Source organism: Vombatus ursinus, unplaced genomic scaffold, assembly GCF_900497805.2.
Source record: "Vombatus ursinus unplaced genomic scaffold, bare-nosed wombat genome assembly UNPS02014830.1, whole genome shotgun sequence".
In the NCBI taxonomy this organism is placed as follows: domain Eukaryota; kingdom Metazoa; phylum Chordata; class Mammalia; order Diprotodontia; family Vombatidae; genus Vombatus; species Vombatus ursinus.
Window position 1 is genome coordinate 47,591,704 of NW_020954608.1, and position 11,970 is coordinate 47,603,673.

An 11,970-nucleotide genomic window follows, 5' to 3' on the forward strand; every position below is an offset into this window, starting at 1 on the left:
TTGTAAAAGGTGACATTTTCCTATGGACAGTCACGCTCTTTGACAAATGAGGAAACATTTGTGGATAATGGATCCCCAACAACAGCCCATCATCTATGCCATTATGAAAAAAAAAAAAGCAAGGTAGCCAGACTCAGAGTTGGGGCAGCCAGTTAGCACAGTGGACAGACTGTGCTGTGGGGCCTGGAGTTAGGATGACACATTTTTCAGAGTTCAGATCTGGGCTCAGACACTAGCTATGTGACCCTGGACAAGTCACTTAACCCTATTTGCCTCAGTTTCCTCATTTATAAAATGAGCTGTAGAAGGAAATTGCAAACCATTCCTGTATCTTTACCAAGAAAACCTCAAATGGGATTGCAAAGAGTCAAACATGATTGAAAATGACTGAACAACAAAAACCCTGAGAGTGAGGCAGGAGGCAAAATGTGGCAGACTGTTCAAACCATCACCAGCATATCCTATTCTATCTCACTAATGTTAGCCAAAACCTGTGCCCTAAACCTAGAGAAATAGTAGTCCCTCACACCTTTAACCACATGTCCAGCCCAGTCCCTACAGCCATTAATCAAGGGAATATACCTAGTTAAGATGTTACCTAGCAGCTGCTGCAGCCCCAACTTGCTCCATAATCAGTTACTGAAAACCTAGAAATGAAAGTTCTTAACCACAATACTCTTGGTAATGTAAAATTTTAATTTAAACATCAGAAACTATCATGGCTTTATCACTGAAAATAACATGAAATAAGGTACATTATCACCTACTCTGTCCTAAGTAACTAAATATTTTGCCCCAAGCACTACTGGGTCTTTCCATTTGACTTATCAATGAAACCTTTCATTTATACTGTCTCCCCCTACTAGAATATACTGCGCTAATTGAAAGTGGAGCTTGTCTTGATTTTCCGCTTAGTCAATAATGCAATGCTTTGCATTCACCTAATTCTTAATAAATGTCTTTTCATTAATTCATTCAGAGGCAGAGAAGTACATGGAATTTTTTGAGAATTATGTCCAGATTTAGGGGAGACAATATTAGAAAAAATAGTTGGAGATGAGATCCTGAAAGTCCTTGAACACCAAACCAAAGAGAATTTACTTTATTCTCTGGATAGCCCCTAAACCTCATTATAAATGGACTCCTAGAAAAGTTACTCTAGATACAAGGTGTGTACTCTAAAATCACAGTCTGTAAGCTCTCATTGATGAGTTGATTTTTACCAACCAAAGAGAAGATACAGGGGTGTAGCCAAGAAGGCAGAGGAAAAGCAAGAATTCACTTGAGATTTTCCCCAAACCCCTCCAAATACCTGTAAAAATAACTCTAAACAAATTCTAGAGCAGCAGAACCCACAAAAAAAAAGACAGAGTGAAATAAATTTCCAGCCCAAGACAACCTGGATGGTTAATGGAAAGGTCTTTTGTTTCAGGATGGGAGAGGAGTGTAGTCTGACACAGGCCGCACTAGCATAGACCAGACCCCAGCAGACCTGGAGCAGAACTCAAGGGATTGAATCACTGGCAGCTGTGGCAGTTTCCAGACTTCTTAACCCACACATGCCAAAGACAACTTAGAAGGTCAGTAGGAAAGGACTGCTGAGCCTGGGTGAGAAAGGAGCACAGGATACCCCCGGCTCCAGCACACACTGGGGCAGAGGAAGCAGTAGTGGCTGCTTCCGAAGATATCAGCCCGTAGAGGGTAAGGGGACAAAACAACTGATCAGAAGATTATAGGAATCTCTTTTCTGTGACTGAGGCAGGGTTCTGTTGCTTTGCCCATAATTGGAAGTGAGTCCCAGTCCTGGATGGCAATCCTGGGGTAAGGAGGAGCACTGGCATAGCAGAGCTTGTGGTAGCAGTGGAGAGGGAACCCTTCTCACAGTTCCAGAGCAGAAAAGAGTGCCTGTGATCACTCACAGACCAGAGCACAGGCCAGGGGAGGAGTAAACACATCTCCGTAGATCGTACCATCTTGGAAAAGCTGAAAACTTACAGGGTCCTAAAAGTATCTCTGATAACAGCTACACAAAACACCTGAAGCTTGGGACAGTACACTCTCCAACCTGGAAGCAGAGCCTTACCTTAACAAAGAGTTAAAAAGTCAAGTAATTATTGGCTGGGATCATGAGCAAACAGTGGGAGGGGGAACACCTCAGACTGTAGAAACTTACTTTGGTGACAAGGAAGATCAAAACATACAATTAGAAGAAGACGACAAAGTCAAAGCTCTTACATCCAAAGCCCCCAAGAAAATATATGAATTGGTCTCAGGCCATGGAAAAGCTCAAAAAGAATTTTGAAAATCAAGTAAGAGAAGTAACAGAAAAATTGGGAAGAGAAATGAGAGTGATGCAAGAAAATCATGACAAATGAGTAAACAGATTGCTAAAGAAGACCCCCAAAAATACTGAAGAAAATAACACCTTAACAAATAGACTAGACCAAATGGCAAAAGAGATCCAAAAAGCCAATGAGGAGAAGAATGACTTACAAAGCAGAATTGGTTAAATGGAAAAGGAGGTCCAAAAGTTCACTGAAGAAAATAATTCCTTAAAAATTAGAATGGAGGCAACCTAGGATCCAGAGACAGGACTGGGTGTGGATGAAGAGAGGGATGGGGCACCTTAATGGGGAGGTGCAGAGGGGCCTTTGGGGTTCAAGAAGCACAGAACTCAGGTGAACACTGCTGCTAGTCTCCAGTTCAGGAGCGGGACATTGGCCCATAACGCTGAACAGGAGAGGGAAGGAAGGGAAAAGGAGGGGAAGGCATTGTGGCTTTCAGTGTTGGCAGCAGTGGCAGAAGTGATGAGGCCATGGCAACATTTGCAGTTATATCTTCAGAATATGGGACAAGTTGGTGCTACTTGAAACATTGGAGAAGCCATTGTAATTAAGTGGAAACAAAATCAAAAAAGCAGATAGAGTTCATTTGTTGTTGTGAGGCTTGTGCCTCTCCTCCCCTGCCCAACAGAGACCATGTATTGCCTTCAGTGGTTACTGCCTGTCCTACTCAACCCAGCTCTCTGGTTCATGTCAGTTCAGTGCTTCTATCTTCTAAGCTTCCTCCTGGAGCAGAAACTATGCATGATTTGTGCTTTGGTCTTCCTGGCAGCTTTGTTCCTTATCTGTTACAGCTGTTGGGGGAATTGTCTCTTATATCACTGCACTGGCTCCCACCTCCCTGAATTAGCTCATGATCCCAGGATAGTGGGGACTTAAGATACTCATATGCTGCTAATTGCTTAGCTTTAAAGATGAGAACCCAAGGGTAAAGTATGTTCATAATATGATTGATCACAGGTTTCCTGTATGTCTGTGCAGACTAAATTAGTGTACTCCTGATTGGGCATCCTTCACCTGTGCCATGTCACTTCCATTTTTTTTTTATGATGTGAACAATAGCACCACCTGCTACTTTTGATTTGAAGCCCAGCAGTGGTCTGTGGTTGTTGCTGTTTTTCTTTCCTGCCTTCATTCCTACACCTCACTGATTGGATGATCACCCTTTCATCTCAGATCATGAAGGACCAGACCCTTGGCTAGCCTAATTCTGCTGATTCAGGGATCTCCACTATGTGGCAGCAGAATTCACATCTTGTTTTTACATAGAGGAAACTTGTCTGGAATGTAATTAGTTTCCTTCTCTCCAACTTCTCAGCTTTATATTGCTCATTGGGCCAGGGGAGTTATTGTCAACACAAGTCTGTCATAATTGCAGAAGCCCCAACTTTTCACTAAAGTCTCTGGCATCTGGGAGCCCCAGTTTCCTGCTCATTAGGCTAGAATGAAATGTGTTTTGGCATTTCAATACTGTCCACATTTAACTCTACTACTTCTTTTTTCTGAAAGAAATGATATCACTCATGCAATAGTTCCTGGGTATTAGAACATGTCTTTCTTAACAGTGCCACATCCCTACCCAATTTCTAGAGTTTACAGGGTTCTCATTTCTTAGGGGTAGTCCCACAAGCTGTTGGGGTTTTTTATCTTTGGCACAATTCCTTTAAATCCGCTGATTCCCACATGACTGGGCTGGAGAGCAGATCTGTGCTTTCAGAATGCTGATGAGCAACCAGTGGTTTTTCTTAAGGGATTATCTTGTTTTTATTAGATGAGAAGAATATATGTTGTGTATCTCAATTAGGAATTTATCACTAGCACAGTTGATATCTGTACAATAGTGGACATTATTGAAAAAAACACAAGCCGTAGAACACATCAACCTGAATGGAACAACTCAAGAGAGGTGATAAGAAGAAGTGGCTGCTTCCATTCCATGTTGAGACCACTAGATTTTATCTCTTCAAAGATTCCATACTACAAAGAAATACCCAGGAAGAAGACTTTCTTGTTTTTCTTAGTTTGCTTCTAGGCTGATCCACTCACTCATCTTCCCTTGGATTGACTGAAGAGTGGGAGGTGACCTGGGCAGAAGACTGAACTTGGTGCTTCTTACCTGGGAAATTGGACCTAACAGCAATATTTTTCAAATTTAAGGGCTGCTGGTTAAAACATTGTTTTATTCTTGATCGGTTCAATTGCACAACTGTTTAAGATGTTTAATAAAGACTTCATGAACTTAAAAAAAATTTAGAAAGGAGCAAATGGAAGCTAATGACTCTATAAGAAATCAAGAAATGCCTCCTTTGTTCCAGCAGGAGAGCTCAACTTTAAAAAAAAAAAAACAACAACAACATGAAAAGGGTGAATAAAATGAGTAAAAAGCAAAAAAGAACACTGACTATAGAGAATTATTTTGGTGACAGAGAAGATCAAAACACAAAGTCAGAAAAGAACAACATTGTCAATGTACCCAAATCTGAAACTTCAACAGGGAACATGAACTGATGTCAAGTCCAAAAAACCATGGAAGACCTCAAGAAGGATTTCAAAAGTCAAATAAGAGAAGTAGAAAAAAATGGGAAAAGAAATGAGAGGAATGCAAGAGAGAGTCAACAGCTTAGAAAAGGAAGGACAAAAATTGAATGTCAAAAACAATTCCTTAAAAAATACAATTGGTCAAATGGAAAAAAGTGAACTGAAGAAAACAACTCCTTAAAAAGTAGAATTGGGGGCAGCTAGGTGGTGCAGTGGATAGAGCAGCAGCCCCGAAGTCAGGAAGACCTGAGTTCAAATCTGGCCTCAGACCAAACACTTGACACTTACTAGCTGTGTGGCTGTGAGCAAATCACTTAACCCCAATTGCCAAAAAAATAAAAAGTAGAATTGGTCAGATGGAAAAGGAGGTACATAAGCTAACTGAAGAAAATAATTTGTTAAAAATTAGAATTGGGCAAATGGAAGCTAATGACTATGAGACTTCAAGAATCAGTCAAACAAAATCAAAATAATGGGAAAAAATAGAAGAAAATATATAAATACCTCATTGGAAAAACAACTGACCTAAAAAAAGAGATCCAAAAGAGATAATTTATGAATTATGGACTACCTGAAAGTCATAAATAAAAAAAAAAAAAACAGATTGGGCATCATCTTTCAAGATATTGTCAAGGAAAACTGCTCTGATATCCTAGAACCAGAGTAAAATAGTCATTGAAAGAATACACTGATCACTTCCTGAAAGAGACCCCAAAATGAAAATTTAAGGAATATCATGGCCAAATTCCAGAATTGTCAGGTCAAGGAGAAAATACTGCTAGCAGCCAGAAAGAAATAAAATAAATATTGTGGCACCACAGTGAGAATCATGCAAAGTGTAACAGCTTCTACATTAAAGGATCAGAGGGCCAGGAATATGATATTCAGGAAGGCAAAGGAGCTAGGATTATAATCAAGAATCAACTATCCATGAACATTGACTATGATCTTTCAGGGAAAAAGATGGACATTCAATGATATAGAGAACTTCCAACAATTCCTGATTATAAAAAAAGAAAACAAAGCTGAACAGAAAATTCAATCTTCAAATACAAGATGGAAGAGAAGTACAAAAAATTAAATAACAAAGGGAAAAAAAGATGTTATTCAATAAGGTTAAACTGTTCCCATCCCTATACAAGGGAGATGATACTTCTAATTCTTGAGAAATGTATATATATTATGACATTTGCAAGGGGTATACATAGACAGGAGTTGTGGGAATAAGTTGAATTTGATTTGTTGATAAAAATAACTAATTAATTGAAGGGCATAAAAAAGGATTGTACTCAGAGAAGAGGAAAGGGGGAGATAAAATAAGGTAATTGACATCCAGGAAGAGGCACAAAGACCTATTAAAGTAGAGGGAAAGAAGAGAAGTGGTTAAGCATTTTTTGAAACTTACTCTCATTGGATTTTGTTCAAAGAGGGAATAATATAAACATTCAATTGATTATAGAAACCTATCACACTCTATAGGGAAGTAAGAAGGGAAAGAGGAGAGAAAAGAGAGAGGTGGAGAGAAGGCAAGGAAAAAGGAGGGAATAAGTACTAGGGAAAAAGGGAAAGAAAACAGAAGGCAGCTGATAGAAGGGAGGGGAGATTAAGGGAGTCAATGGTCAGAAGCAAAACACTGGTGAGGAGGAAAAAGGTGAAATGAGAGAGAAAAATATAAACAGGTGAGGAGAAATTAAGAAAGTTACAAGAAGAAATAGACAACAAAACTATATTAGTGGGAGACCTCAAACTCACACCCTCATAACTAAATAAATCTAAATACAAAATAAACAAGAAAGAAGTTAAGGAGGTCAATGGAAAATTTGAAAAGTTAGATGTGATAGAACTCTGGAGAAAATAGAATGGGAATAGAAAAGAATATACCATTTTCTCAGTGGTAGATGGCACCTACATAAAAATTGATCATTTACTAAGGCATAAAAACCTCACAATCCAATACAGAAAGGCAGAAATATTAAATGCATCCTTTTCAGATCATCATGCAACAAAAATTATATGTAATAAAAGGCCATGGAAAGATAGACTAAAAAGTATTTGGAAACTAAATAATCTAATACTAAAGAATGAATGGGTCAAGTAACAAATCATATAAACAATCAATAACTTCACCCAAGAGAATGACGAAGATGAGAAAATATACCAAAACTTATTTGATGCAGCCAAAGTGATTCTTAAGGGAAATTTTATGTTTCTAAATGCTTACATGAATAAAATAGAGAAAAAGGAGATCAGTGAATTGGGCATAAAAATAAAAAACTAGGAAAAGTACAAATTGAAAATCTCCAATTAAATACCAAATTAGAAATTCTGAAAATCAAAGGAGAGATTAATAAAATTGAAATTAAGAAAATTATCAAACTAATAAATAAAACTAAAAGCTGGTTTTATGAAAAAATCAATCAAATAAATAAACCATTGGTTAATTTGATTTAAAAGAAAGAAGAAAATCAGATAACTAATATCAAAAATGAGAAGCATGAATTCACCGCCAATAAAGAGAAAATTAAAACAATAATTAGGAACTATTTTTGCCCAACTGTATGCTAATAAATATGACAATCTAAGTGAAATGGATGAGTGACTATGAGAAATATAAATTGCCCAGATTAACGAAAAGGAAATTAAGTACTTAAATAGCCCCATCTCAGAAAAAAAGAAATTGAACAAGCCATCAATGAACTTCCTAAGAAAAAATCCCCAAGGCTAGATGGATTTACAAGTGAATTCTGGATATTCAATGAGATAGAGGACTTTTAAGCATTCCTGATAAAAAGACCTGAACTAAATAGAAAAATTGACTTTCAAATACAAGACTCAAGAGAAGAATAAAAAAATAAACAATAAAATGAAATCATAAGAAACTTAAGAAGGTTGGGACATTTACATTCCTACATAGGATATTTATAATTCATAAGATCTTTCACATTATTAGGGCAGTTAGAAGGAATATAAGTGGACAGAGAGCATAGGTTTGAGTTGAATATGAAGGGATGATATCTAAAAATAAAATTAAGGAGTGAGAGAGGAATATACTGGGAGAAAGAGAAAGGAAGAAGTAGAATGGGATAAATTATCTCACAAAGAATAGGCAAGAAAAAGCTTTTACAGTGAAGGGGAGGGGGAGGGGAGTGAGTGAACCTTACTTTCATCAGAATTTGTTCAAAGAGGGAATAACATACACACTCAACTGGGTATAGAAATCTATATTACCCTACAGGAAAATAGGAAGGGAAGGGAATAAGAGGAGGGGGATGAAAGAAGGGAAGGCAGATTGGAGCAAGGTTTAATCAGAAGCAAAATACTTTTGAGGAGGATCAGGGAGAAAAGAGAGAGAGAATAGAATAAATGAAATAAGGGTGGATAGCATGGAGGGAATTTCAGTAGGCAAAAGTAACTGTGAAAAGAATTTGAAGCAAGTTTCTCTGATAAAGGTCTCATTTCTCAAATATATAGAGAACTGGGTCAAATTTATAAAAATAAGAGCCATTCCCCAATTGATGAATGATCAAAAGATATGATCAGTTTTCAGATGAAGTAACCAAAGCCATCTCTATACATATGGAAAAAACACTCGAATGCAATATTGATTACATAATTCTGAGATACTACCTCATACCTTTTAGATTGGCTAATAGGAAAGAAAAGGTAAATGGCAAATGTTGGAGAGGATGTGGGGAAAATGAGACATTAATGCACTATTAGTGCAGTTGTGAATTGATTCAACCATTCTGTAGAGCAATTTGGAACTATGCTCAAAAGGGCTATAGAACCTTGTATACCCTTTGACCTAGCAATACCATTACTAGGTCTATATCTCAGAAGATATTTTTTAAAAAAGGAAAAGTACCTATATGTACAAAAACATTGATGGCAGGTCATTTCTGAGGGCAAAGAATTAGAAATTGAGGCGATGCCCTTCAACCATAGAATGGTTAAACAAGTTGTGGCATGTGATTAGGATGAAATACTATTTTAGTATAAGAAATGATGGGCAGGATGCTCTCAGAAAAACCTGGAAAGAGCTGCATGAACTGATATTGAATGAAGTAAGCAGAACTTAGAGAACACTGTACAGAGTGACATTAACATTGTGCAATGACTAACTTTGTTAGACTTAGCTCTTCTGACCAATGCAATGATCTAAGACAGTTCCAAAAGATTCATGGTGGAAAATGCTATCAACCTTCAGAGAAAGAGAAGCATACTATTTTCTCTTTCTTTTGTTTTTTTTTTGTTTGTTTTTCTCTTTCTCATGGCTTTTCCCTTTTGTTCTGATTCTTCTTTCATAAAATGAGCAATGTGGAAACATGTTTAAGATGATTGTACATGTATAGCCTATGTCAGATTGTATGCCATCTTGCGGAATGGGGAGTGGGGACAGGAATTTAGAACTATAAATCTTATAAAAATAAATGGTGTAAACTAAAAATAAATATATTATTTTTAAAAAGAGAACAAAGGCCAAACAACAATAAGTACATTCAGATAACAAAAACACTGACCTTTTTTTGCTGACTATCCAGAACAGACCTGATATCTCCCTGAACACAGAAAATAGGAACAATTAGCAATGTCTAAAATGGTTAAAGACATGGAGAAACTGGTGTTTTAGCAAGATTAATCTGAAAGTGATGAATAGAGTGTACTAGAGCAGAGGAGAGACTGATTGGAGTAAAAGATTTGTTAGCAAATTATTTTGTAAGGGACCAATATGTGAGATCATAAGGATGTGAACTATGATATGGAAATATGAAGGGAACATGGGAATAGGTATGAGATAGGTTTAAAATAATTTTAAAAGACACAGAAAAGTTAGGTTCAATGACCATAGTCACCAACTTTGGCAATGATCTGACAAAGTTAAGCTGAAGCATGAGGAACCTGACTCCCAAACTAGTGCACAAAGATGGATTAACTTATACCTTTCATGGTTAAGGGGAGAGAGGGAACAAGCATTTGTTAAATGACTACTATGTGCCAAACACTCTACAAAGTGCTTTATAAATATTATTTCATTTGATTCCTAAAACAACATTTGTTAGGTGATATTATTATTCCCTTTTTACAGTTGAGAAAACTGATATGGGCAGATGTTAAGTGACCTGTCCTAACTTACAGAGCCAAGTGATATCTGAGGCTAGTTTTGAACTCATCTTCTGATTGCTTGCTTAAGGCTCTACTCACTGTGCCACCTGGCTTCCTCTATTTGAATTAAATTTTAGTTGTCAGTCACTGCATCCTAGCAAAATGTAACATCTCTTAACAATAAACTTTAAAATTGTATAAATGTGTAATAAAAAGCTAAAAATAAAATACTATCAAAGCATTTAATATAACATCTTTATATATTTTAACGTACTATATGTATTTCTTTTCAATGAAAAGTATTATTCTCACAGACATAAGTCAGAGAAAATATATCACTGAGGGTGTAAATCAACATTGTAACATCAGAACATAAACAACTGAGAAAATGATAAAACACAAAAATAAAGCAAGTTCTAAATAGCAGATATTTTCAGAAAGGGCATAGAGCTTTCAATGTAATAAAATGAAAAAGGCAGAATAGAAAAATAAAAAATCACAAACACCTTTTGTATACAGAAAAAATAATAATTGTCTTTGGAAACTAGGAGATAGGTTCCATTTCCATAACTTAATAAAAAGGTACTTTTCATGCAAAAAAGCTCTTGAAATTATTAGAACCTGAATGTCTTAAAAGAAGGCTTTAGAATTGTCCCATGTTTGTTTGTTGGTTGGTTTGAAAAATTACATTATTCACCATAGACATATTATAGAAATATATATATATATATATACATATATATGTGTGATATACATACATCACACACACACACACACACACACACACACACATATGTAAACAAAATAATTTTTAAGTGCCTGAATACAGTTCAGAAGAACACATGCAAATAAACTCAGCAGGCTGTTAATAGCTGGTTTTTACCAAGCACTGATTGCCATCTTTACCTTTTAAAAACATATCCAGATTGTGCCTTTGGAATATATATAACTTATTTATACCTGCAATTTTATTTACCATTTAATAGGCATGAAGGAAAAGGAAGGGAAGGCAAGGGAAGGGAAGGGAAGGGAAGGGAAGGGAAGGGAAGGGAAGGGAAGGGAAGGGAAGGGAAGGGAAGGGAAGGGAAGGGAAGGGAAGGGAAGATGAGGGGAGGGAAGGGAAGGGGAGGGGAGGGAAGGGAAGGGGAGGGAAGGGGAGGGGAGGGAAGGGAAGGGGAGGGGAGGGAAGGGAAATTATAAAACCAAAAGAATGAAAAAAATAGAAGACAATGTAAAATATCTCATTGGAAAAACAACTGACCTGGAAAATAGATCTAGGAGAGATAATTTAAAAATTATTGGACTATCTGAAGGTCATGATCAAAAAAAGAGCCTAGATATCCTCTTTCAAGAAGTGATCAAGGAAAACTGCCCTGATATTCTAGAAGCAGAGGGTAAAATAGAAATAGGAAGAATCCACTGATCACCTCCTGAAAGAGATCCCAAAAGGAAAACTCCTAGGAATATTGTAGCCAAATTCCAGAGTTCCCAGGTCAAGGAGAAAATATTTCAAGCATCCAGAAAGAAACAATTCAAGTACTGTGGAAACACAATCAGGATAGCACAAGATTTAGCAGCTTCTACATTAAGGGACCAGAGGGCTTGGGATATGATATTCTGGAGGTCAAAGGAGGTAGGATTACAACCAAGAATCACCTACCCAGCAAATCTGACTATAATCCTTTAGAGGCAAAAATGGAAATTCCATGAAATAGAAGAGTTTCAAGCATTATTGATGAAAAGACCAGAGCTGAATAGAAAAAGCTGACTTTCAAATACAAGACTCAAGAGAAGCATGAAAGGTAAACAGCAAAGAGAATTCATAAGGGACTTATTGAAGTTGAACTGTTTACATTCCTGCATGGAAAGATGATATTTGTAACTCATGAGACCTTTGTCAGTATTAAGGAAGTTGGAGGAAAAAAATTATGTGTATATAGAGATAGATAGATAGATAGATAGATAGATAGATAGATAGATAGATAGA

General features: G+C 36.8%; 1 protein-coding gene across 1 annotated transcript; it reads left to right on the forward strand.

The window, feature by feature from the left end:
- Positions 1-2,978: 2,978 nt before the first annotated feature.
- Positions 2,979-3,221, forward strand: LOC114025214 (bladder cancer-associated protein-like). The gene has a single exon (XM_027838558.1). The coding sequence runs from the start codon at positions 2,979-2,981 to the stop codon at positions 3,219-3,221; it is 243 nt and encodes an 80-aa protein (XP_027694359.1).
- Positions 3,222-11,970: the final 8,749 nt, after the last annotated feature.

Excerpts from the sequence above, each read along its gene's own strand:
- LOC114025214 (XM_027838558.1), top strand. The coding sequence starts at position 2,979 with ATGTATTGCCTTCAGTGGTTACTGCCTGTCCTACTCAACCCAGCTCTC.